This window comes from Poecilia formosa, unplaced genomic scaffold (genome assembly GCF_000485575.1).
Source record: "Poecilia formosa unplaced genomic scaffold, Poecilia_formosa-5.1.2 Scaffold539, whole genome shotgun sequence".
Lineage (NCBI taxonomy): Eukaryota > Metazoa > Chordata > Actinopteri > Cyprinodontiformes > Poeciliidae > Poecilia > Poecilia formosa.
In genome coordinates, this window is record NW_006800478.1 from 26,064 (window position 1) to 52,114 (window position 26,051).

Below are 26,051 nucleotides of genomic sequence, written 5' to 3' on the forward strand. Positions count from 1 at the left end.
CTGTGACCCCGCACCGATAAACACATACAGACAATGGATGGATTGATCTTGATTTTAACCTTATGCAAAACGTGATGCTCTGGGATTTAAAATGCTAGACTGATTATTGATAGTTCACCCACGAAGATCATAATTTCACAAGTCGAAAGTTTTCTTTCCTAGAGAAGATCTAGTTATAGATTTAGCAGAAACTGAGCGCTGCGATCTAATCCAACAAGCTCAGCACTTGAATTAATATCCAAATGAATACTTCATGAGTCATGAGTTTACCTACATTAATCTCAGGGAGCGACGCAGAGATAGAGGCAGATTTAAGGAGGGAGAGGAGGGTTTGCTGAAGCCCACGGCAGAAGAGGAGAGGAAGAGAGCAGTGATGAAAAAGAGGAGGTCAGGGTAGGAGTGTGTGCATAATTTGTGTGTGTGTCTGTGAATGTACACATGACTGCAGGCTGTGTTTTTTTATAAAAAAAGAAAAAGGACAACAGCATGAGTTAACGGGACACAGAGGAGCTGTTCTCTGTCAACCTGCTGCTGCACACACAGATCTGAGATATAAATGATTACAGCGGCCCACCCAGGAGAAAGTCTTCTCTTAAACACACAGCCTAGTTTTACTTCCCACCATCTGTTAATGTAAACCTCTCACAAGACTCTAATGTTAGACTGTATAAGATCTAAACAGAGTTTCCTGACAACCTTTCTTTTACTTTTGTAACAAATTAGCTGTTTTTTTTTAAATATATATTTTTGACAAATATTTAAATTTGCGAAAAGCACAGTGCCTCGCAAAAGTATTCACACTGCTTGAAATGTTTACATTCCTTTTGATATAAACACAAATAGCTGAATGTGAAGACAGGACAAATGTAAGTCAGTAAGTATAATTAATAGTATGGAAGAAAATAAACACTGGGCAATATGGCAGCATCATGCTGTGTGGGATGCTTTTCTTAAGCAGGAGCAGGAAATAGATGGAAAAACCTGCAGATGACTTGAGATTCACCTTTAGAAATTACCCCAGTCATAATCAGAGCTACAGTAATAATTATGGATGCACATTATTATCGGCATGATATTGGTATCGACCGATATTAGCTTTAATATCGGACATCGGCCAGTCCGTCAAAATAACTCACAGGTGTAAAAGGTGTTGTTTTTATATGACAAACCAGTGACAATGAAGCCTGCAGCAAAGCACAACGTCAGATCTGAACTGTTTGAGTGTCTTTGTCTTAGAGAGAGCAGAAGTCATGAATAAATTTGACATTAAACATAACACAAGTTGAAAGTGTTGCATCGTCTTCAGCCTCCTTTTAGCATGTGTTATTGGTATCGGTTATTGGCCAAATGAGTTTTAGTATATCGGCATATCGGATATCGACCAAAAACCCAATATTGTGCATCTCTACTAATAATAGCAGGTTCATTAGTCAGAATGGCTCAGTCAAAGTCCAGACCTGAAGCAAAAATGTCAGTTTCCTAATATAAAAAATTCATACAGATATATCCCAAAAAACCTGAAGCTGTAACTGTGTTTTAAGGTGGTTTTACAAAATACTGAATCAGGAGGACACATTGTACACTTTTCAGGTCTTTAGTTGTAAAAAAAATATTTCCTGGAAAGTCTAAATTTATTTTGACTGTTTGGTGCATAAATGCCTCTTTCCTAGTCAAACAGATCAAACTGCACTACACTCCTTACGCACTGACACACAAATAAATCGGAAACTTGAGATTCTGAAAAGTCCAAGAGGAGTGAACACTTTCTCAAGGAGCTGTAATTACTCCAATCTGTCAGACAAACAAGGCTTTCTGTTTGAAAACCCACTCAGTCACGTCGAACACATGTATGCACTTCAAACCTGTCTTCACTGCTCACGTCTCATCTATACGTGTAACCAGGGACAGCAAGCTGACCATGTTGCTAAGGGAGTCGCTAGGCAACATGAACTGCAGGACCACCATGATTGCTCACATCTCCGCCTCGCCGAGAGATTTCTCCGAAACCCTCTCCACCATCCAGATTGCTTCACGCGTCCTCCGCATGAAAAAGAAGAAAACTAAAGTAACTGTGGTGAGTTTGATGTTTTCCTTCTGACTAAAATTAAACCGCAAATTCAACACGGCGTGTTAATGTCTGGCTACGACACAACCAGGAAAATAAAGTACTTGTAACTGACGGCGCACTCTCCTGAACTGTTATTGTAATACTGGCTGCATGTTTTATTCTTAGAAATCCCTGCAGGGCGGCTAAAATAGAGTTATCTCAGAAACATAAAGCGTATTCACAGAGTTACAACAGATGCGGTTTATTACATCGTTTCTCTTTTATGATCAGTTTTTTCAGGAATGCTAAGAAAGGCAGAAACGGTTAAACAGAATGGCATTAAAAACAACATTTCAGATGTGAAATATTGTAACAGAATCTTAAATAACATCTAAATTCTGGTCTTTATGTTTATGATGAGTCATTATATATTGACTAATTTATTGATGATTGCTTTATTTATTTTCTAAATATAAATTTAAAATACAGCATGAGCTAATAGATTTAACTGCTTAAATGTATTTTATTAAGCTCAATACTTTTCATTATTGTGTGCAACATTACTTTATCAGCAGTTATAACATTAGTATTCTGTCTTAAAAAATATCACAAAAGCTGAGTCAGAATAAGCTTTATTCACCAAGGAAGGAATTTGACTTTAGATCCTCTTAATTTAGACTTTTAAAATAATTTTTAAAAAGCTAATTGATTTGATTTTTAAAACTATTATTGCTGTTAAAATAGTGCTGCATATTGTTATAACTTTTATAGCTAGACAATAACTATAAAATGTGTTCAGATTACACTCTAAGAGAGAAACATGTCAGATGGAGCCTTACAAGTTAATATTAGCTGTTTAGCTTGACAGGTTGTCTGCCGTTTATCGTACTGACAGACGTGTTAACTGTTGCCTGGTCAAAACCTCATTTTTATCACCAGTTACAAGCCGCCTGATGTTGAAGTTTGATGTGAAGTCAAATTTCTTTTTAAATTGTTCTTGATATTATGCAGCATTGTCATAATGTCCCTTTAAAGGTGGCATTTTCATGGAAAAAGTCCAATTAAAACAAAAACAAATGTTAGGTACAACACTGATTATTTCTCATTCTCCGTCACTTTTACTCAGAAGCGTTTTGTTCTAAGAAAACAACCAGATAATTTGGGAACCGTATGTCTGACTCTTCTTATGTTTTAGATCTGCAACGATGTACAGATCCCTTTTCTTCAAAAATGTGAATATTTGGCTTATTTCAATATGTTCTTTCATGCTTAGTTTATTATTGAGCCAATAAACAAAAAAAATGTCCCAACTTTAGATTATATTTAAAAAATGTATCTAAATAGCAACTTTGAAGATATTGGGTCAATTTCCCTGTAAGAAAGTTGTGCAACAATTTAAAAGATGAGACTAGTTTTACACAAACCTGTTGTAGTTTTTAATTTTGAAATTACTACTTTTAAAATTGCTTTGAAACAAGAAACTGTATGTCGGGTTATCAATTAAAATAAGAAAAAAAGGTAAAACGTTTGAATTACCTTCCTCACTGTCTTTTTGCAGCAGTATACGTCGAGTTCCTCTGGAGGAGAAAGCTCCTGTGAGGAGGGTCGTATGCGTCGTCCAACCCACCTGCGACCTTTCCATCACCGAGGCGACGCCGACTCCGAACTGCCGCTGCTGAGGCTATCCAGCGACCCGGACGAGTACTCCAGCAGTGAGCAGTCCTGCGACACGGTGATCTACGTGGGCCCAAACGGGGCGGCGGTGTCGGACAGAGAGCTGACGGACAACGAGGGGCCGCCGGAGTTTGTCCCGATTGTCCCAGCTTTGCTCCGAGGAAAAACACCTGAGCAGCATCAGATACAAGGGCAAGGTCCACCAACTGGAGTCCAGAACAAGGTCAGGGGTCAAGGTCAATCCACCTGAAACCAAATGTAAGGCAAAAACATAATTCACATAATCAGATGAAAGTCTTCCTGCTTTAGTTCAGTCAGGATTACCAAACTTCTTTATAGTTGCTAAATGTCAGAATGAAAAAGACTTATGGAAAAAATATTACACTGTGATTCAATGTAACTCAAAAGTTATAAGTTTACATACTGATGATGTAAACTTTTGACTGGTTCATTCACAATGTGTGTGCAAAATGGAGGCAACACCTCAAAACTACTTCCTCCTTGAGAGACATGGGGGAGAAAATGAAACGAAGTTATTTCAGACTTCCACGTCTTATTGCTCCTTAGGTACAAGTTGACAGATTGTGTCCCAGAAATTAATGTATTTTGATGCAAAATGTGCAAATAAAAGCAAAAAACATTGTGTAGAGGCAATGTACTGCCTGACACCAACAATCAGCTAGCAAGAATCCATCACACCAAAAGAAACGTGAGATTCCAGTTCCCAAAGCACTGCATGATAAAGACTTTAATTTTTGGAGACATGTCCTAAAGTCTGATCAAACTAAAATTTAAACAAAACAGATGATTTTACGAGGAAAGATCATTGTGTAGAAATATCAAGGCAACATTTCAATACATTTGCAAGTACAGTAAAGCTTAGGCAAAAAAAATGAAATTATACATTTTTATTTTATTAGGTTTTCTTTGATAGAGACAGACACATATTAACAGACAAACTGAATAAAACAGCAGCGGCTTATAGATTAGTGCAAATTTGCAGCACGTTTTAAACAGTACATCTAAAAGCTTTTAAAAAGTGAAATGACAGTGATTTAAAATAATACAACATAATATTTTACTACATATACAAATACACAATACATATAAAGCAATAAAATATGAACATGTGACAATAAAAACATTAAGTATCAGTTTTTGACATAGCCAGAGGTTGTTTTTTTTTAACATACTGAAACTTACAGACTTTAAAGTTACAGATAAAGCCACCAAATTAGTTACGAAGTGGCTTAATTATAACTAGTTGTAATACTCAGTAATACTGAGGTCACGGCTTTGGAGCTGGCCTGACCTCAGTAACCTCATTTTGAAGAAAGCTTACAAACCTTCTCACTGTTTTGGCATTTAGCAAATAGAAATAATTGTGGTAATCCTAAGTGACCTAAACATGATTTGTTATTTGTGTAATTTACAGAAAAATATCTCATTTCAACTGTCTGAGCAGAATTACAGTGTATTAATTATCTGAATCCATTACAAAACGATTCCAAGAAGCATTAGAGTATTTATAACTTAAAGGTTTCCTTTTCTACTTTCAGGCTCAGACAGACGAGCAGACAAGTGGCCCAGTGCCGCCACAGCCCTCCCAGTCACTGGTTGGTCAACCATTGGCTCCAGTTCCAGAGGAAGGAGCCGAATGTCTCAAATGCAACACCTTCGCTGAGCTGCAGGAGAGACTGGACTGCATAGACGGCAGTGAGGAGGTAACAGATGCCTCCAATCATAAAAAAATCCAAAAAAGCACACAGGAAAAGATCATGAAGATTATCTTAAACTATAAATCATTACAACTAAAAGATATTTGATTTAAATTGTTCTATGCAGTGTGCCCATTTTGTTCAATATAATATTTCAATATAATATTTCAGTTCTACTGTTTTTATGTTCAAAGCTAAATCACGTAGAAAAGAAAATCAGGTTGATATTAAAGCAGTTATTCTTTTCATTTCTCCAGGTGGCAAAATTTCCCTTTGAAGAAATTCCCGCAAGCAAACCATGTGCCAAGCAGGAGTCGTGTCCTTCCTCGTCTGCTCCAGGCTCTGCAGATGGGCTGGATGCCGAGCCCAAAACAGGTAATTTAACCAATGTACTGCCTGAGATTTAAGTTAATATCTCTTCCCAACATCTAAGCAACATGTAAAAAAACAAAACAATAGTTCTCTTTGTCCTTATAGTGCAGGTTGTTACTGTAAAAATGTTTCATTTTGGATACAAGCATAAAAATTAGCATGCTCATCCCTCAGGCAGTATGTTGTTCATATGTAGCCCCATGAGTTCCAGGATGACTGCCATTTTGCAAGATGGCTGCCAATTTTGAGCCTTTTAAACCAATTATTGACATAAAATGTTACCAATTTTCATGAGTTTCACTTTTTGTCACATTATATATTTTGTACTTTAATAATCTTATTGATACAACTTTAGATACTAATATGTAGAAAAGTCAGAAGCTGAGGAACGTCCTGTTTGTGAGTCTCACACCAGTTGTCAACCAGGAGGTGAAGATGTGTGACAGAGAGAGATCTTCATGGTTAACATTAGCATCACTAATTTTTTTAGATGCTTACCGGATTAGCATTATCTTTTGCAAATTTTTTGTGTTTGGCAGTTTAGTGTTAGCTTGATCTGCCAATTTTTATGTACCTGCAGTTTAGTGTTAGCTTCCACTATTTTTTTGTGGTTAGCAGTTTAGCATTACTTTCAACTTATTTAGCTGCTTAGCACTAGCTTCCGCTAATTTTTTATGTGGTTAGTTGCTTAGCGTAGGTGGACCTCAAAATCTTGTTCTGTAAATTAGTGGTTGGTTAGCCGTGCCCTCCACTTGCTAAAACTACTGACAATTTTAGTGCAAAAATGTATTCTCCATTACAACCATCTTGAAAAATCACATAAAATTATTGGTAAATGATTTCCCTGTCCAATTATTTATGATTTGCCACCAAACATATTCATCTGGGATAAATAAACAAATTTAGTGCAAAAATAAATTTTCTTTGAGGATCTTGGCGCCGCCGCCTGATTTTAATTTTGTAGTAATGTTTTGTTTTTTCAGAAAGCGAGGCCCTGGGAACATGTTGCCAACTTAGTTTCTTGAGTCTGTACGTGAAAGGTTTTACTGAAATATTAATTTACCTGCTCCTCTGCCAGCAGCCTCTAGGAGGAGAAGCAATGACCAGCAGCTTCAAGAGATCAAGGAGGTGGTGGAGGAGGCAGAGCTCGCCCAAACAATGATCCACAGTTTAGCTCAGGCCACTGGATGCCCCCTGGTTACCAGTACCAGGAGCATAACTGGGAGCAGCAGCATCGTCACCTCCAATCCCTTACACAAAGCCAAGAACTCCCAGCTACATGACAGGTGAGGGCTGCTGGCATCTGTATGCTGTCTCAACTCTGACATTTAGCTGTTTCTGCTGTTCTTGGGGGAATACCTGACCTCAACTGTCTCCTTTTGAAGCCGTGAGAATCTGAATGCGGTTGGCAATATTGAGGGGAAGGCTCGTCCTCTTGGGTCGCCGCGCTTGGGCATCGCAAGCCTGACAAAAACCTCAGACTACAGGTGGGGCATGAATTACGCTGGAACAATAATTTGAATATCTTCACATTAATCCATTCCTGTACTTTAATAACAGCTTCTAATATAGAAAATTTGTTTTTTATCGTTGTTTCCGTCCCAGGCCTCCATCTTCCCCATCACAGCGATGTAAGGTGTACACTCAGAAGGGTGTAATGCCATCAACACCCCCACCGTCCTCACACAGCCTGGCTCAGGACGGCCAGGCCACTGAGGCTTTGACCTCTGACAGTAATTATTAGTATTTTTTATTTATTTTACTTAAGAAGCCGGGATTAATAGAGCTTACAGAACTTCAAATAAAAGGGGTTCTTCATTCTCAAAAAGAACAATTTTCTCTGAGTGGCAAAAATAAAAGTTCAAGATATGGAGTGAAAATAGTCTTTTGTTACGTAAAATACGAGCATAAATCTCCTAACTACGAACGACTAATGGCGCAGTAACAGCATTGTTAGCACTCGAGATGTAGCAAAGCGGCTACACAGAAAATTAAAATACAACAGTAAAATAAACGGCAGTGGCACCTCTAAACGAGGACAAACATTAAAACATGACGTCAATTCAGACATTAATTACCGAAAATCTGGATTCTTCATTCATATGGCCATAAACTCGTTTTTTCCGACAGGTCTCGACTCAAACTTTTCTTTCTCTTCCGTTTTAGCCGTTAGAACGTGAGGAATAAATGAGAGATTTTTTCAACTTCCGGTAGTTTTTTTTCAACTTCCGGTAGTTTTAGACCTCTCCGTAACAGCAGCACCAACTGCTGACAAAAATAAGAATTACAACCAGAAGGTGAAATAAAAGCAAAACAGGGTTTACAAAATGGATATTACAAGTAATGGTACCCATTTTTCACCTGGTTACACATCATATATATATATATATATGTTGGTTATACGACTCAAGCGGAAAGAGACTGGAGTCAGCAGTTGTCGAGTACTCAATATTTTTCTTTACTTTTATCTTCTGTTTCATACCTTACAGTTCAGTTCCATTCAGTTCAGCACAACACATTTGTCAAAACAACAAGAGGGAGAATCTCCCCCTCATCTCAACCACCTGGTTTTTAAAGGATGGGCTCCCATCCGAACTAATTAAAGGGGTGGAGTCATTTTCAGCTACAAACANCAAAAATAAGAATTACAACCAGAAGGTGAAATAAAAGCAAAACAGGGTTTACAAAATAGATATTACAAGTAATGGTACCCATTTTTCCCATTTTTCACCTGGTTACACATTATATATATATATATATATATATAATTTCCTTAAACATTTGAAATTATAATTATTTCCTTAAACATTTGAAAATTACCTGATGATAATATGTCACCGTGAGATAAATTTATTGCATTTTAATCATGAGTATGACATATACCCAAAATCTTTTCCTTTTTCTTTTTATTCAAGCTTAAAGCACATTACATATAAGTAGTAGCTGAATTGGGTAGTAATTAATTATGTTTACTTATGTAACTTAACTTTGAAGTATCACTACAATTACTTGAGTAAAATTTCTGGATACTCTACCCACTGAGCAAAGTCAAGTAATGAAAAACAAATTTAATTTAACCAAAAATTAACCAGACACAGACACACACCTGCAGTTTCTGCTAAAGTTTTATAATGAAAGAATTTTATTAAGAATAAAGTATTTTGACTGAATTTTTAAATATTCAGTAATTTATGTTTTGACCAGTTTTCCAGTATTTGAGTAGCCTTTTTACCAAATACTTTCTTGCTCTTTTTGCAGTACTTTATTTTAAGGATAACTTTACAGAACAAAACATAAAAATAAGCAAAGCAAGATATCAATATCTCTTCCTGGCCACTTCAAAGTAGGAAAAAGAAAAATGCAGAAGAGCAAAGCAATGTAATGCTGTTTAGACTGAGATGTAGCAATTTTTTTAACATGTCTGTGCAGAATCTAATAGAGGCACAGACATTTTCTTACTCTTTAGTAATTTCTTAGACAGCTACTTTTACTTTTACATAACAATATGTTTAAGTAGTGCTACTCCTACTTGAGCCCAATTTTTGGGTACTCTACCCATCTCTGAATAGTAGCTTATAACAGATAAATGTAGCAGATTTCCCAAATACTTCAATGTATGCTTTCCGAACTTGGAAAACAGATTTAATTTCAATGCTAACTGTGCTCCTGTGACTCTGCAGACAGTTTGGCTGCAGACAGTGGCCGCTCCTCCACAGAGTCGCTGCTGTCCAGGACTTCTCCTGCAGGGATGAGCCCACAAGTCCGAGAGCCAACCGCATCCCTCTCTGCCAGCCTGGGCTCAGCTGAGACACTCTGCGATGACGACGTCCCACCGATACCTCTGGACACACACAAAGATGGTAATGACATATACCACATGAACATTAGACACCAGTGACTGATGGATATGCTTGAAACATTAAGTTTTTCTCTTCCTTCCAAAACCTTAGCTGCAGCAGCATCTGTAGGAGGAAGTGGGATTCTTCTCCCTGGGGAGGATGATGTAGTTTACACCACGGCCTGCAGAGATGAAGAGGACATTGTTGCTACAGGTCTTGTTGAAGACCGGAGCTTGGTCTGTCGTCCAGTGAGCATCATCAGCTTTAACAGTGACTGTGGCTCTGAAGCTGCCCTCGCTTTAGAACCTCAACCCATCGGCATTAGCGGTGACGCTGCTTTAGATGGAGCAATGGAAAGTTACCACCTGTCTTCAGGAATTGCAGCAAACACTGGGGTTAAGGATGTGGTGGCAATGGCAGAGGTTGGTGGGACTGTTTGGCTTTTTATTTTGGCGAGGGCTGAAGCAGACTTACAGTGCTTTGCAAAACTATTCACATGTTATCCTTCAACTTTTAAAGCATTTAAAGCAAACAATGTTGTTTGGTCACAACAACCTAAAGTGTATATCATTAGCATTTTTCAGGATAGACCAGCACAAGGTAGTGCATAATACTGAAGTCAAAGGCAATAAATATGTGGTATTCTAATTTTTTACCAATGACTTTAGCCAATTGGTTCCAGAAATGATCTGAGGAGAAGTGAACCAGCTTCTAAAACAGTCATTTCAACATCTTATAGAAAACGATTCAATCCATCATCTGAACATGGAAACAATGTAGCAAAACTGCAAAGCTACCAAAACTGACACAGGGCAAAGATAACTTTAATCAGAAAAGCAGCCAAGAGATCCATAGTAACTCTGGAGGGGCTGCAAAGATCAAATGTTTACTGTTTACTTCACAGCTCCGAGTGTTTTAGAGAGCAGTGGCAAAAGGAAAGCAGTTGTTGAAATAAAACTCCATCTAAAAGTCATGTACCAGATTTACCTTAGAAAGAAGAATGAGTAACAGTTCCAGTCTGTGTAAAACTTACATTTCCTTCCATTTAAAAATAACTTTGTCAGAGTGTGTATGATATAATATCCCAATAAAATACAAAGAAGTTGTTTGTAGTTGCAATGTAACAAAAGCCTAAAAGACGTGAATACTATTGACAGACACTGTAGTAAACTAAAGCATTTATCACTGCATGTTGGATTTCTGGATGCCTGACTGTGTTGCTCACTGTTGCAGGTGGCGATGGCCAAGTTGCGGACTGGCGAAACTTTAGCCACAGGGATGTCAAACTCCGGATCACCCATGTCCTCTTGGATGAGCGATCTCAGCATGTGCAGCGAAGCAGATCGGTCTCTGCACAGCTTCAGCCAGTCTCAGAGTCAGCAAGGGGAGGCACTGGCTGATTCTGAAGCCAGGCAAAGCTTTGAAGTTGAGGTTTTGGATGGATGTGGGAGCGGGGGAAGCTCAAGAAGAGGCAGTCTGGAAGGAGAGCTGGTTCTGTCAGAGAAGGCGTCGGATAAAGGGACTCCAAACAGAGACAGGCAGAGAAAACTGCCACCATCTATGGCGAAAACTAACATTCAGATTCTGCCTGGGCCTGGAAATGTTTCCCCTTTCAAGACTACAATAAGTGTTCACCCTTGCATGGTTGTCAAACCCATGATTATACATGAGCCCACAATCCTCTCCTCCCCAATAAAGACGGCTTTAATGAAAGACACAGGGAAAGCTAAAGCTGAAATTTTAGCCTCCATCTCCAGTGAGATCAACTTTGAAGACCCTTGGTTGAAACGTGGAATGGAGGAAGGAAGGCCTAGAGAACTTATCTGTGAAGTGAAGCCAGAAAAAAGGGAAGTAGAGCCTTTAAAGAGCCATGGAAGGGACTTTTGCAAGGACGGTAAGAAACAAGCAGATATTGTCCTCAAGCAAAATATATTTAGCTTGTATTATTTCTTTATTATTTTGAGTTCATTTTCATGTGAACTCTCTCCTTAGGTGGGGATCACAGTAGCTCTGGATCAGGCGGTGAAGTGGTTTCCTCTCTAGACTCCTTCAAGAGAGTCGTGGACGGTTGCGAGATGATCACTGTTGCTGTCCAAGGGGAATGTTTGACTGGTATCTGCAGCCCAGATATCCACCGCACAGCGAGTCTTCCCCGCGGCTGGCACCGACTCAACCACCACGATGGCTTAGAAAGTGGAACAGAGTACCGCAACCTTGGAGTCACCAATTCAACACCCTGCAGTCCCCGTGCCACACTTGAACGCTTAGGATCCAAAGGAAAACAGGGATTGTTCTCCCACAAGAAGGGAGGAATCCCACCTCTTCCACCAGTACGAAAGTCCAGCCTTGACCAGAGAAACAGGGCAGCCAGTCCTCTCCCCCAACCCACTCATGGTGTGTCATCACTAAGCAGCTCTACAGATAATTCAGGGATCACCAGACAGCGCGGTTCCAGCATCGACAGTAGCAGACTCTTCAGTGCCAAGTTAGAACAACTGGCCAACCGAACAAACTCCCTTGGCAGAGTCCACGGCTCGCACAGTGGCTCCCACCACTATGACTGCTTTTCCCTGGAGAGAGGTGAGAGCCTTAGGGGGGCAGGAGGAGTCAGAGGGGACTCCACCATGCCTCGCACTGGTCGCAGCATCACCCGGACCGGCTCAGTATCGTCGCCCATTGGGAACCCCAGCAGTCCCAGTTTCAGTGGAGGCAGTAGTCCAAACAGTGCTCCACAGTCACCAGCCAAGAGCAGTGGCCACTCAAAGGTCTCGGCAGTCAGTAAATTGCTTATGACCAGCGGTCCTAAATCTAGGAGTCTCTCTGCATCCAGCACCAAGACTCTGAGCTTCTCCACCAAGTCTTTAACTCAGACTAGCAGCCGCAGCTCCAGCCTCCCTCCAAATGGAAAGGTAAGGAACTGCCTCTAAGGGTGTTTTCACACCTGACTGTCCAGTTGGCTCGGCTCTTTTGGGGACCAAAATTACAACATTTGTTACATTTTCTGCTGTTGCAGTTTTCTTTCACGCTGCACTGTGTCAAACAAACCAAAGTCTTTGGAGAAACTTGTTTCCCTCCTTGCCTGTGGGGGGTGCTACACCAAGAACTACTGAAGGAAACAACAGTATTATTTTAGCAGTTGTAGGATTTCCCTTTTGTTTTTGGTAACAAAAAAGACCACAAGGCATTTCTCTAGCTAGACTTGCTGGTTTGTTTTGGTCATATTTACCCAGAATGCCCTGCGCTATAGTTTACTTCCTGCTTTTGGAGTGGCTTCCGGTTTGCTTGGCGTTCACATATGCATTCATACCGTGTCAGATTTCACTTCAACCGAACCAAGACTGAGGTTTTTATGTGGTCTAGAGTTAGTCCAATTGTGCATCTAAACCTCCCAAACAGGTTTCTAGGCTAACAAACAATAATTAAAAATAGAAAGCGGATTAAACAGGGCTGGTGTGAATGCACCCTAAAATAGAAAGGGATCCAACTTCTCTACCAACTCACATGTGAACCATTGAGCTGATGATGTGATGTTGCTTTTCTTTAACGAATAAACCCTAGAACTCAGTCCAGGCCCCCGTTCAGCAGCAGCAGCAAGGATCTGCCCCTGGATCGTGGTCGACCCAGTCCCTGAGCCGCAGTCGGGGGGGAAGTCTAACAGCCAAACTGCCTCTGCGGGCAGTCAACAGCAGAATCTCAGAGCTCCTCCAGGGAAGTGCAGGATCCCGCTCTAGGGGCCACGTCCAGGGAGGAAGCACAGATCGAGCCGAGGAAAAAGGACCTGCAGCAGTAGCGAGGTGAATTTGTTTTTATTTCATTTTGTTGAAGCTGCTGTCACACTGTTTTCCATCTTGCTATAAACAAAACAAATATTTCTATTACTAATCTATTCATGTTTTATTTTGTATCTTGCTTCTTGACTTGTTTTTCTCAGTGGAGGTGGAGCATGTGGCGATAACCTGGGAGAGGAGAGGGCAGCTGTGGTGCAAACACTCCCCTCTCCTTACAGCAAAATCACAGCACCGAGGAAACCGCACCGCTGCAGCAGCGGCCATGCAAGTGACAACAGGTAAAGTGAACAGTGAAGTCAAGGCTTGATTTTCCAAAAATGTATTTATTTTTTTATCTTAACTGGATTGTTTCTTTGTCTCCAACAGCAGTGTACTGAGTGGAGAACTGCCCCCAGCTATGGGGAAAACTGCCCTGTTTTACCACAGCGGAGGCAGCAGTGGTTACGAGAGCATGCTAAGAGACAGTAGTGAGAACACAGGAAGCACTTCCTCGGCTCCAGACTCACTCAGTGAGCACAGCTCAGCCACCACCTCCTCCCGACGGAGCTCCAAGAGCAGCAAGAAGAGCAGGAGCAACTCAGGTTGCAGTTTCACATATTTATTAAAAGGGATCTTTATCCAAAATTCACATTTTGTAAATTTTATTCTTCCGTTTTGGCCTGATCTGCTTCTAAAAACAGCCCACATGCTTAAAGAGAACCACCCAGCTGTTTTTAGGATAATAAGTTACTGTTTTTTGATGTTTATAAAATAAGCTATTTCCAGTACATTTGGTCAGCTGGGTATAGTACAGTATGTGCTGTACAATGGCTGCTGGAAAAAAGAAGAGCTTTGTTGTTGACTTACCATCCAGAAACCAGTTGCTGCATTTTTGTTATTTATGTAGAAGGCTCTACTTTTGTTTTTCAAAGATGTATGGTTGTATAGTATGCATCTATTTGCAGCCATTTTCATGTGTGAGTGTAAATGTTGAGTTGGGGGTCATGGCCAGTAGCAGCTTATTTGGATTTAAAATGACAAGATTCCCTAAAACAGCTCATCCTGAGCCAACCAGATGAAAATCTTATTATCCAAGAAAATATATATTGTGCAAAAATATATAATGAACATGTTTTGGATAGACAACAGACTTATCCTAACCTGTTCAAGGTCACCTCTAATACATCACCATCACAAAAAACTCCCAATGTAGTAAGATTACTTTGGTTAATAATGAATTCAGACCAGCTTTGTTTCATCAGTATCTCGTGACCCTTCATCCACCCTGTGGTATTAAGGGAGCTGCCTGTATGGGTAATTTCCATTAAGATATAATTAGAAACTGAATAGAAGACAAGAAATTACCACAAACTCACTGCCAAATGAAATTATAATGGAGATAAGCTGAAAAGAAAAATTTCCAGCCAATTTCAGCTTGCAAATCACACTAAAAAGTCAAAGGATATCAAAGAAGATGAGAAAAACTAATAATGATGACAGAAACACCCAAAAAAAAACAGGCATGAAAAAGTGAACAGACAAGCAAAAAGAGCAGAAAGCTGTCTGAAGGAGGAGCCAGGTAGGAAAGGTGACCCTGACCAGCCATCTGTGAAATGGTAAAAGGGAACGTGGCGGTGTAGGCTGTAATGAATATATATTCACCAGAATCTAACACAAAGAGCTTGCTAATGTACCTGCCAAATGACTCTCTTCTGCTTCAGCATTAGGGTGGCTGTGTGCATGAAATCAGATTGGAAAGAGGCAGCCTTGTCTGCTGCGAGACTGATTATTGATTTAAACTGGAATTAGCCTTTCATTCCCAGTGTGTACGGTCTCACCTTCCGAATATTCAGCATAAAATCTGGATTTATTTTGGTTTAACCCCAACAGATTCTGTTACAAAAAGAGCCAATGTGCTTTCAGGGTGTCGCACAAAGGACTGCCTTGATGGAGGAAAGTGAATTTTGTGTAAAATGATAAAAAAGACATTTTCATTCCACCACCAGCTCAATCTCTTTTTGTGCCTGATTGCCATTTGATTGGATTCCTTTTTTTTTTTTAATCAATTTTCTTGACCCTCCGTCCTGCGTCCTAATGAAATACAAATGTCTCTGCTTGACCTTTGGGCTGAACTGAGACCAAAGCCAGCGGGAAAATCATATTAAAACCACTGCTTTCCTCTTTCTCAGCATCTTATCTCTCCTTTCTTTTCTTAGGCTTTCAATGGAAAGTCTGTGATTATAATATTTAGTCTACAACTCAAAATACAGACAAATTATTGCTCAATATTTGACTGACACCTTCCCTTCTCAATTTCTCTGCATATCAGAGAAACCCTTCTGTTCGTCTCGAGTCCAGTAGGTCGACTTCAGGACAGATACACTCAGATTCACTGTATATTGTAAGAAAAGAGGAAATCAAGTTGGTGGTTAACATCAGTTCAGGAGCTTCTGTCCCTATGCATTAAATAAAATATAATAAATAACACTAAACTACAGAGGAATAGCTCAAAATGAGCAGTTAGCAATTGTAAAATTAAACATAGTTAAAACAGGCAACATTAATAACAATAATAGTTAAAAACATACACCAAACGTAGCAAAATTACTTATGAAACACTATACATTATTAAATTTGTCTAAAATATATGTGAAAATATAATACTTGTAAACAAACAGCAACAGAAAAAGGAGGAGGAGCTGGTTGCCACCAACTGCCAAGAGCAGCGTGACAATAAATGTCTGAAAAAACAATTTCCTGACTAAACAATATACATTCAAATAATAAATAAACTAATTTTGACCAACTTCACACTTAAAATATTGTTAAAATAAAACCTTGTTACAATCTCCTCGCCTGAATTTGTCAAAATTACAAAACAAACACATTGGATTAGGGAAATAAATAGAATAACATTTCTAAAATGAAAATCCAAATGAATCCCATCATATCACTGCCCATCTCCAGTGATTGCTATGTATATTCTGCAAAAATACAGAATCAATAGCTATTTTTGCAATTTGTCCCTCACAATCACAAACCTCAATTCATGTGTATTTCATATAAGATTTACACAGAAAAGTGTAGACTTGGGAAGTGGGAGGAACATTACATGTTTCCAATGTTTTTAAGAACCACTACTTCCTTTATTTTTTTATTATTTCAGTGAAAAATATGATTTTGGGTGGAACACAGTTGAATCAAACAGGGAAATAACAAATGCAGCCTGTCAGGATGAGCAGCTGGGTTTCATGGTGATGCTAAATTTGACTTTTCCCTGTATTTTGATTTGATTAGAAGAACTATACTAAACATGGGTATATTATAGATACATTTCCAAATACATCTCTTTAAAAAAATATATTTAACTTAAAAATTGGTTTAATTGTAGCTTATTTGATAGAAAATGGTTTTTAAATCAATTTTAGCATTGCAAATTAATATAATCACATACATTTTAAATAAAAAAAAACCGGCTGGGTAGGAATAGAGTTATTTATTTAAGTATTTGACTCTTTGTAAAGGTATAATAAACAAATATTTGTTTGATCAAATTGTTTTTCTACACCTGTAAATACTCACTCCAGTCTCTTCTTACAGGCCTCCAGCGGCGACGTCTGATCCCAGCTCTGACCCTGGACTCCTCTTCTTCGTCACCTTCTCAGCGCTCCTCCAAACAAGCCATCACCTCCTCCTCGTCATCCTCCTCCAGCCCAGGTGCATGCTGGGTGGACGGCCCACTGGGGCCTCCTGTGTCCTCAAACCACCGCGGTGTGGCTGCATCCACAGAAACCATTGAGATCAAAGTGTACGAGATCGACGATGTGGAGCGACTGCAGAAGAGAAGGGACAAAGGAGGGAGCAAGGTATGGTTCACTATAGATTTGAGAAGATGGTACAGAGAGCTTAAAGGTGACATATTTTGCTTCCTTAAACAGGTTAAGATATGAACCAAACGAAACATGTTTATTACCTTTTTCCACACAAAATCATTCTTAGATAATGAGACTTCATCCTGCTCAGTTTTGCCTATTTTGAGGTTTCTTATAACTTTAAATCCAAAACAGCTGCTGCTGGCCATTCAATGTTTACACTTTCATGTGAAAATGGCTAAATGGCAAACTCTTTGAAAAGCAAAAGTGGAGCCTTCTGCACAAACAACAAGAATTCAGCCATTTTATAGAGAATACAGCAGTAAAACCAGCTGACCAAACGTGCCGGAGTTGCATTTGTGTTGCTAGGTAACGAGTTGACCCAGGCCAAGGTTGCTAGGTAAAGGCAAAGTGAATTAATAATCAGGACGACTCCAAAAAAAACATTAACTTAATGCCAAAAACAGCTGGTTTTTGCACTGTTTTTAGAAGCAGCTCTGGCTCTGACAGATTATTTCATTTTGCTATAAGTGAAATATTTATATATTTATTCCTTAATATTTTTAATCAATATTGAGAAACAAGCTCCTATATCAGGTAAAATGTTTATTTCAAGTGTACAAAAACATTTGCTCTAAAAAAAAGCCAAAAACACTTGGTAATATTCTGCATTGAAAAGAGAATCGGAAGAGAGGAAAAACACTGAGATATAAAGAAGAAATTATTTTTTACAATATGAAGTATTCACAACACACCATAAGCAATGTGGAGTCTTCCTGATGTAAGAGGGATTTGCGGAACGGACTGCAATTTGGGAAATTATTGCAAAAATATGCACAGTGCCGGTTTTTGGGTTTCCATTGTTAAGTCTCTGTGTATTCAAGGGGGAAAGAGTGGTGAGCTTTGGAAAAGAAGGAGGAGAAAATAGCATGAAAGATAGATTTTCCCTGCAGCGGCCTTAAGAAAGCCACTTAACCCCCAACTGGTCCAGCGAAGCGGCTCTGTGTCCCACATACCCGACTGTGGTCCAACTGGGAATAGATGAGGGGTGAATGTGTGCAGCCGTGTGAATGTTAAACACGGTCCTGCTGAAAGTGCCTTGCAAGTTGCTCCTCTGGAAATGTAAAGGTAAATAAAACCCTTTCACTCTGCTGGCACTTTCTCTGTTTGTGTGTGACAGGAGGGTGTGTTTGTCAGCGCCAGGCTGCGTGTGTTGGAGCACCGCCAGCAGCGAATCAGTGAAGTCAGAGCCAAGTACCAGTGTCTGAAGAAAGAACTGGAGCAAACCAAACAGCACTTGATGCTAGAGCCACACAAATGGACAGCTGAGTGTAAGTGTAGCACATCAGGGAACATGATGTGTGTGAGAGAGGAGATAAGACGTCGGCAGCTGGTTAGAGGAGGCTGTTAAGAGCTCATTTGTCAGCAATGAATGTATTAATCCAATCATTTATCACGCACATTTATTAGCCTCATTTACTATTCAACTTTATAGTTTAGCCATATTTTAGTCTAGACTGCTTCCTTCATTTTCTCTACACACCCTCTGCAAAAAACACTTTAGAAATAGAGAATATTTCTGGGTAGAGAAGCAGCTCTGGTAGCTTTTGTTGCTGAACCTTCATTAGTAGTTTTCTATCAGCATAATATCTGTTAATATTTTCTGTTTACTGTTGAAAACAACAGTTTTATGTTGGAGTTTCATGGTTTAGGCTCAAGTTTCCTACTTTATGTTGGAATAACATTGAATAAAAGTTTCAGTCCCAAGAAAAGCTGTTAACTTGGGTCACATGTGTGAAACTGAAGTCCCGGGACCGAAATCCAGCCCGCCATAGCTTTTTATGTGGCCCTCTAGAAAAACACTTATTTAGAGCCTTCAAGAAAACAGTTGTGTGCTTAAATGTTATTTTACCAATCAAATCACAGGAGTTTTAATCTGCATGCTGTCAAATTACATTAATGTGAAAAGATGTTTAACTTTAAGAAGTGCAGAAATACATATTTATTTATATTTTAACACTTTAATGGGTAGTTCTATCAATACATTTTGCCACAACTGGCTCTTTGTTTACATTCATGATCTCGATGTAAACATCAAAATTAGGTCGAAACTCCTGGCTTAGATGGAGGACAATATTAATATTTTGGTAGACTTGTTGTCATACTTTTGCATTTTCAGATGGACAGAAAAATGAGAAAATGTTATTACAATATGATGTTTACATTATAAATTCCTAACTAAACTACAAATAGTTCAAGCAGTGAATTGTTCCATATACACAAATATTTTTATTCACAAAGCATTTAGTTGGCTTTTGGTTAAGAAATACAGTTGAAATTCACCTTTTATGCTTTTTTTTAAAGAATGATTATAATAACTAATGCTTTGAATGATCAACTTTTATTTAGCCAAACTTTAATTACACAATACAAGAGATGCTTTAAATGTTGTTTTCCTCTTCCACCACGCAGCAAAAGAACCGGAACTCACTTTCTTCATCCGTTTTAAATGTAACAAGTAGTTATTAAAAGCTCCCTGCTTAATTATTATATGATTATAATTGTACATTTATGAATCATCACTAATGTTATATTGAATGTAATAAATATTATTTGGCATGAAAAGTTGTCATTGTTACATAAATTACTCAAACAACCAAATCCGCCAACATAAAAAACATAATTCTTCCTTCCTCCTCTTTCCAGTTGAACTGCAGCAGCCCTACGACGTGGACTCAGTGGAGTATTTGGAGGCACTGGAAACGGTGACCGACAAACTGGAAACCAGAGTTAACTTCTGCAAAGCCCATCTTATGATGATTACCTGCTTTGATGTGTCCTCAAGACACCGGTAGACGGATGAGAGGCGCAGAAAGACCACAGTGAGAGAAACATTATTCTAACAGTGGACAACAGGAGCGTAGGGACGGAGCAACCCGTTACTCATGCATCTCCCCTAGATGGACAAAGGGACAGATCAGATGAACGAATGGAGAGATCTACAGTGAAAACTAGCAAACATCAAGTTTTTGGTGTTTGAGTGAAACACTCAAAGAAGAGAAGGGGATCGTAGAACGGCAGATTACTGAATGAAACATCTAACACCACACACACCGAGTTAAGAATGTACGGAGAAAAAGAAAACCGGACAACAAAAATGCCACTTCTCAAAAAAACAACAAAGAAAAGGCGGAAGAAAAGAAATCAGACATGTAGTTCATTTTCATTTTTAAAAAATAAAAATAAACTACACTTATGATGAATGTAATTTACAGGTACATTACTGAACCCGTACATGAGGTTTAACGACAGAAAGATGCTGAATTGTATCCCTGAGAGAAAGACAAGAGGAAATGATTAAGATAAGTGCCTTGAGAACATTTCTAACACCACCACGACCAATTCTTTCTGATTTTTTGTGTACATGCCGTTGGTATGGTGCTAGTGTAGAAAAAAAAATTGATGTCCTCGAAAATTTTCATTTTGCAATTTCCTAGTGTGATGTTTTTCTGTGGGTCGGTGTTTCCCAGTTCGATTTTTAAAAAATGTTTTAGTATATTACCATTGGTTTGTTAATGAGAGTAATTACAGCTCTGGAAAAAAATTAAGAGACCACTTAAAATGATCAGTTTCTCTGATTTTACTTTTTATAGACATGTTTGAGTAAAATGAGGAATGGTGAAAATAACTAAAAAGATGCGGAGCTTTCAGACCTCAAATAATGCAAAGAAAACAAGTTCATGTTTATTTAGAAACAACAATATTAATGTTTTACCTCAGGAAGAGTTCAGAATCCAATGTTTGGTGGAATAACCTGGAAGTTTTCAATGGGGTTCAGTACAATTTTTTTTCCAGAGCTGTACATGACCGAAGCAAAATCTGATACGAGACGTGGAAAATTCAGATTCAGTGTGTAAGAGCGCAGAGGAAAAAAAACAACTAATTTATGGAGCAGTCTCTGCCTGGACCTCTATCTCAAACAACGCACATCTGGGTTTGGATCAGCGGGACTCAGAAGGATTCTTGCCGCTCGGGTTCCCTGATACGAATGTGATCACTTTTTCATGTTCACAAAGGAAAGAAGTGTCGGAGTCACAGAGGAGCGGAGGTGGAAAGATCCATCTCTGATCCACTTTTAAGTGCATCCATTGACTGACTGGCTGCTGAGTGACTGGACGTTATTTGTATCCGTGTTGTTCTGCTCTATTCTAAAAGAAACTGAATGATTTGTAAAAGTGTGTGTTTTCTAATAAGGTTTCTTTTTTTATTTGGGAACAATGGGGCCATGTAGAGGCTATGTGTGACGACAAAGAAATATTTAAAAGGAACTGCGACGAGGAAAAGATATAATAGTACAGAGTATGGTATTGAAATTGAATTATAAAATTTTCAGTGAAGTGATTAAAGTAAGATTACGTTGTGTTGAAACACTAAAATAAATAAAAATAAACTACACTTATGATGAAAACTTATTGAAAGTCATAGCTCTCTGCCTGGTTCCATTTACATTGAATGGATAGAAACGCTAAAGATTTGTTAATATTATTATCTATGGTGTTTGAGATGTTTATGATCTAAATGTTTGTAAAAAATATAAATAGATGATAGAGCCTGTTCCCCTACAGAAATGTCGTCTTCATATATCTCTTCTCCATCACAGGAATCACCGTTGTTGTCCAATAACTCCACAGTTTACCTTTGCTACACATCATGTTTTCACAAAAACGTCACATTATGGGTTTCACTCCTCGAAAGCTTTGCTTGATTTGTCTGTTTTTATAAATTTTACCAAAAGAAATACAGTTGACATCTGATTTTTACATACACTGTATAAAAAGACAACCTTTTCCCTAAATTAAACCAAACTTTCCTTATTTTAAGCCAGTTAGGGTTATCAAAATTATTTCTATTAGAAAATGCCAGAATAATGGGAGAGAGAATAGCTTAGAAAACTTTTACTACTTTCTTTAAAGTCAGAAGTTTACATACACTATGCTATGCCTTTAAACAGTTTAGGACGTTTCTGATTAATTTGTGCTAATTACAAACTAGCCTGTTGATGTATTAGTACAGCAAATATTGAAGAAATATCTCTATACATTTGTTTGTGAATTGGAGATTGGATAAAAATGGTCTTAGAAATTAACATTACCCCGAGATATATAGGCAAATTAGTTACAAAGTGCGTTAAGAACAACAAAATTTGTGTTTTTGAAGTGGCATCCATGTCAACGTCTGATTCTGAAGTAATAAAAAAAAAAACTTATTTCTGGCATTTACCACATAAAAATACTTCAACAGGAAGGGATTTAGTCTGCAGTAATGTCACTGAGGAAAAATATGGATGAGTCTTTTATACATTGTATGTATTTATGTAGTTTTAGCTGTATTTTCTGTCGAGTCTGTATTTTGATCTGTATGGCTGTTAAAAAGAGATAGAACCATTGATGTTTATATGGAGCAGACCTGTGATAAAAAGCCATGATTTGATATAACTTAGACAACAAGAAGGTTTTAAGGACTCTGTTGTGTCAATTGTTTGGGGGATTTAACATGATGCCATTTCTTCTTCTTCTTTAAAAGTAGTTCAGTCCACCTGTTATGAATGAAAGTTTATTTATTTTATGCTCAAAGCGAAAACACCCTAATTAAGCTTCTTATTTATTTACACCCTCTTATCTTGGAGTTTCTATGCATTTAACAAAAAAATATCTGTACATACTTTGTTCAGTCCATGCCACATATTAATACATATGCTGTGTACACGTGCCATATATACAGTTATTTTTTATTTTACATCTTCTTTTGTTGCTGCTGGTGTAGTTTTCTCCATTTGTTTCTCTTTGGGGAATTTTAATGAGTTTTTTCAGTTTTTTATTAAAGCACCAACCCTCTGATTATATGATTGATTATTATCCATCTGTAACTAAAAACAAAGTTAAAAAATGTTGCTACTGTTAATCGCAGCAACATAAAGATAATAGAGGCCTAAACTATTTCCAGCTTTCTTTCAAGAGTTTTAATATATTTTGTCTATTTAAAAATACCACAGTTTGTTGTTCTGTATTCACATACATGTAATTATTTTAAAGATAAACTGTTTTCCATAACTAATGTTGTTGATTGCAGAGTTATTGCTGAAGAAGTTTATTAAATATGCAACAACAAAATCTAAAATCAAGAAACTCAGAAAATATAAGGCTCACATCAACAACAAAGGCAGACAACATTTTTGAGATTAAACTTATGCTTCCATTAAAATCACTAAAAAGATCACAAATGATCACAACTTTTAAAGCTAAGCTAGTTTTAAACTTCTATGTTTCTTTAATGTAGCAGCAGAAAGCATAGCTATGATGCGCTAACAATGTTAGCAAAAAACTAACAGTAGTTAACTTCTTTAAATCAATTTTAATTGTAAATCAAGCTTATAAATACATAAGTTACCAAAAGTTTTGAAAAACATTAAGTTTCATAGTTAGGCTTTGCAAAAAAATAGATATGATTATTGCATAAAAGTCACTTTATTTTTACAGTAATTATCAGATAATTTGAGTATTTCTGCATGGGGGTTAGCTTTCCCCAAAGCAACTGGCTCTCCTGGCTTGATGTATTATATGATATCTGTGATTTTTTTTTCCTTTTATTTTTGTAAGTTGTGTTAAAATCTTTTGAACCCATAAATTCTAAGCTCTTCGTTCTTTTTGAAGTTGTATTCCTCTTTTTGTCCTTTTCTGTAGGCTGCATCGGCTTATGCTTAGAAAACTGAACACATTTTTGTTAAATCTCTTGAATGAAAGCTGGAAGTCTAAACCTTTATTAAAGCTTGAATACCTGATCTCAGATCCAGTGTTAATAAAGTCCAAATACAGGAGAAGCTGACTGCAAATGAGAACGGAAAGAACAAGAATGTCAGGTAATAAAAGCTAGGATCAGAAGTTTTCAAATGACAACCTGTGTAAACAGAAATGCCCAAATTTTGATTATCAATAGCTTGGTGTAATTAGAAGATAATAACTACAATCCTTTACGTGTTTCCAGTGTTAAGATGCTATGTGGGAGGTTTCCCCTTCGAGTTGCTGACAAATCTGTCTCCTTTGGTAGTACTTTATAGTTCAAGCAATAACTTATCATCAGCAGAGAGTTTGGTGTTTATTTAACACTAACGTGAATCTATGTGAATATGTGGCGTGATTAAACCAAATTATTACCTGTTTATCTGAAGCCTTGCTAATTATAATGTGTTATCAGAAAATCTGACACATAGCATCTTTAAATTGTTACGGAGAAATATGATGTGCAGAGAAAAACAAAAACATATGAAGTTGTAAGAATTTCTATTTAAATAAGTGTTTGAAAAGTTTCTGCACCAAAATATCCTTAATAATGTCAATAAATGTCTAACATAACACAAACATAGGGCAAATAAGATAATATGCCGTGAAAATACTCTGGTTGTATCTATGCTGTCTCCATAATTCAAGTTTGTATGGCCCACTGTAGACTTCCTGCTTCAGTGAAATAAGGTCTGACTCTTTTGATGGAAAATAAGATAGAGGGATGTAAATAAAGGAATGTATGGAAAGAGTTTAACATCTGATTCTTTGTTGATTTTGCACACACACAAAAAAGATGCACTGTGTTGTTCATTAAATCCTGATTAAATACGAAATGTTTTCACGATGATCGTGACAGATCCATGACTGGACGGACAGCCAAAGTCAATCCTTTTTCAGCTTTTCCAAACCTGTTTATGAATCTGATGTGGAAATATCAGATATTATTTTACAAGTAATAAAACTTAAAACATTACTGTTTAAACTTGACCTTTAATAACATAAAGTGCAATCAGTAATACTTTTATAACAAATTTATATCAGTAATGATTTCTTGGTTAATGTCAAGTTGTCATAACAAAGGCATTTTGAATAATGTCAACTTTGTATTAAAAGTGTCATATTTTACCGAATGACGCTTTATGACAACAGTCATAAATATTCATTAAGGCTTATTCATGTTCATGACAGGTGTTATGTCATGTTTATGACGGTGTAATGTCAGTCTTACTCACCCCCCTTCAAATAAAGTGTTACCAAAATTATACCTGGCATAAAATCTGCCATTCAAGAAACAGAAATGCAGAGAAACGAGATTAGAGGAAAAAAAAAAGTAGTTCTCAAAACCACCTGTTATGGCAGTAATTGGACAAATTTAGATAAACTCTGAAGCTCAAGGTAGGAGAAAAAGACTGAGATTGAGTTCTTGGTGGCATACTTGTAATTACATTTAAAATTCAAATCAGTAGATGAATATTTAGTTAGTTGCTACATTAAAGATGTTACAGCTAAACATAAGGGAGATGTGAAAAATAGAGCTGTGAAGCTGACAGCGAGGGTAGTGAGATATGATGGCAGGTTGATAATATAAAAAGTGTGTAAAAATGATGGAGTGCTGCAGGAGGAAAAGTGAAAATTAAAACTGGGGTAGAATGAAGGGTGAAAGTTGCACCACTGAGCTCAGGTCGACTACACTTAGGCAGTAAAGCAGAGATGAAACGTCAATTAATGCAGGATTAATTTAAAAGCCTCCTGGATACAGATGAGAGTTGGTGACAGTGGGTTTAGATTAAGCAGCGGTAAATCTAATTCAATGAACATTATGCAGAAAGAAAGGAAAATGGAAGAAGAAAGAGGAAAAACAAACAGAGCCACTCGGCAAAATAAAGGTCACAGAAAGAAGCAGTTTATTAGTTCACTACTCTT

The 26,051-nt window shown here is 37.7% G+C and overlaps 1 protein-coding gene across 4 annotated transcripts in view; it reads left to right on the forward strand.

Moving 5' to 3' along the window:
• kif26ba (kinesin family member 26Ba) overlaps positions 1-20,827 on the forward strand; it is a 41,760-nt gene extending 20,933 nt beyond the window's left edge. Inside the window, exons 8-24 of one of the 4 annotated variants that reach the window (XM_007540408.2) lie at positions 1,903-2,074; positions 3,606-3,944; positions 5,281-5,445; positions 5,697-5,814; positions 6,890-7,097; positions 7,197-7,298; positions 7,417-7,544; positions 9,492-9,671; positions 9,762-10,072; positions 10,884-11,544; positions 11,643-12,559; positions 13,209-13,444; positions 13,582-13,716; positions 13,805-14,019; positions 17,018-17,283; positions 18,470-18,620; positions 19,996-20,827. In XM_007540408.2, coding sequence (XP_007540470.2) covers positions 1,903-2,074; positions 3,606-3,944; positions 5,281-5,445; positions 5,697-5,814; positions 6,890-7,097; positions 7,197-7,298; positions 7,417-7,544; positions 9,492-9,671; positions 9,762-10,072; positions 10,884-11,544; positions 11,643-12,559; positions 13,209-13,444; positions 13,582-13,716; positions 13,805-14,019; positions 17,018-17,283; positions 18,470-18,620; positions 19,996-20,144 — 4,453 coding nt within the window. In that variant the 3' untranslated portion in view covers positions 20,145-20,827. The remainder of the gene's footprint in view (positions 1-1,902; positions 2,075-3,605; positions 3,945-5,280; positions 5,446-5,696; positions 5,815-6,889; positions 7,098-7,196; positions 7,299-7,416; positions 7,545-9,491; positions 9,672-9,761; positions 10,073-10,883; positions 11,545-11,642; positions 12,560-13,208; positions 13,445-13,581; positions 13,717-13,804; positions 14,020-17,017; positions 17,284-18,469; positions 18,621-19,995) is intronic. The other 3 variants (XM_016665019.1, XM_016665017.1, XM_016665018.1) reach the window with 3 other exon arrangements.
• The last annotated feature ends 5,224 nt before the right edge of the window (positions 20,828-26,051 follow it).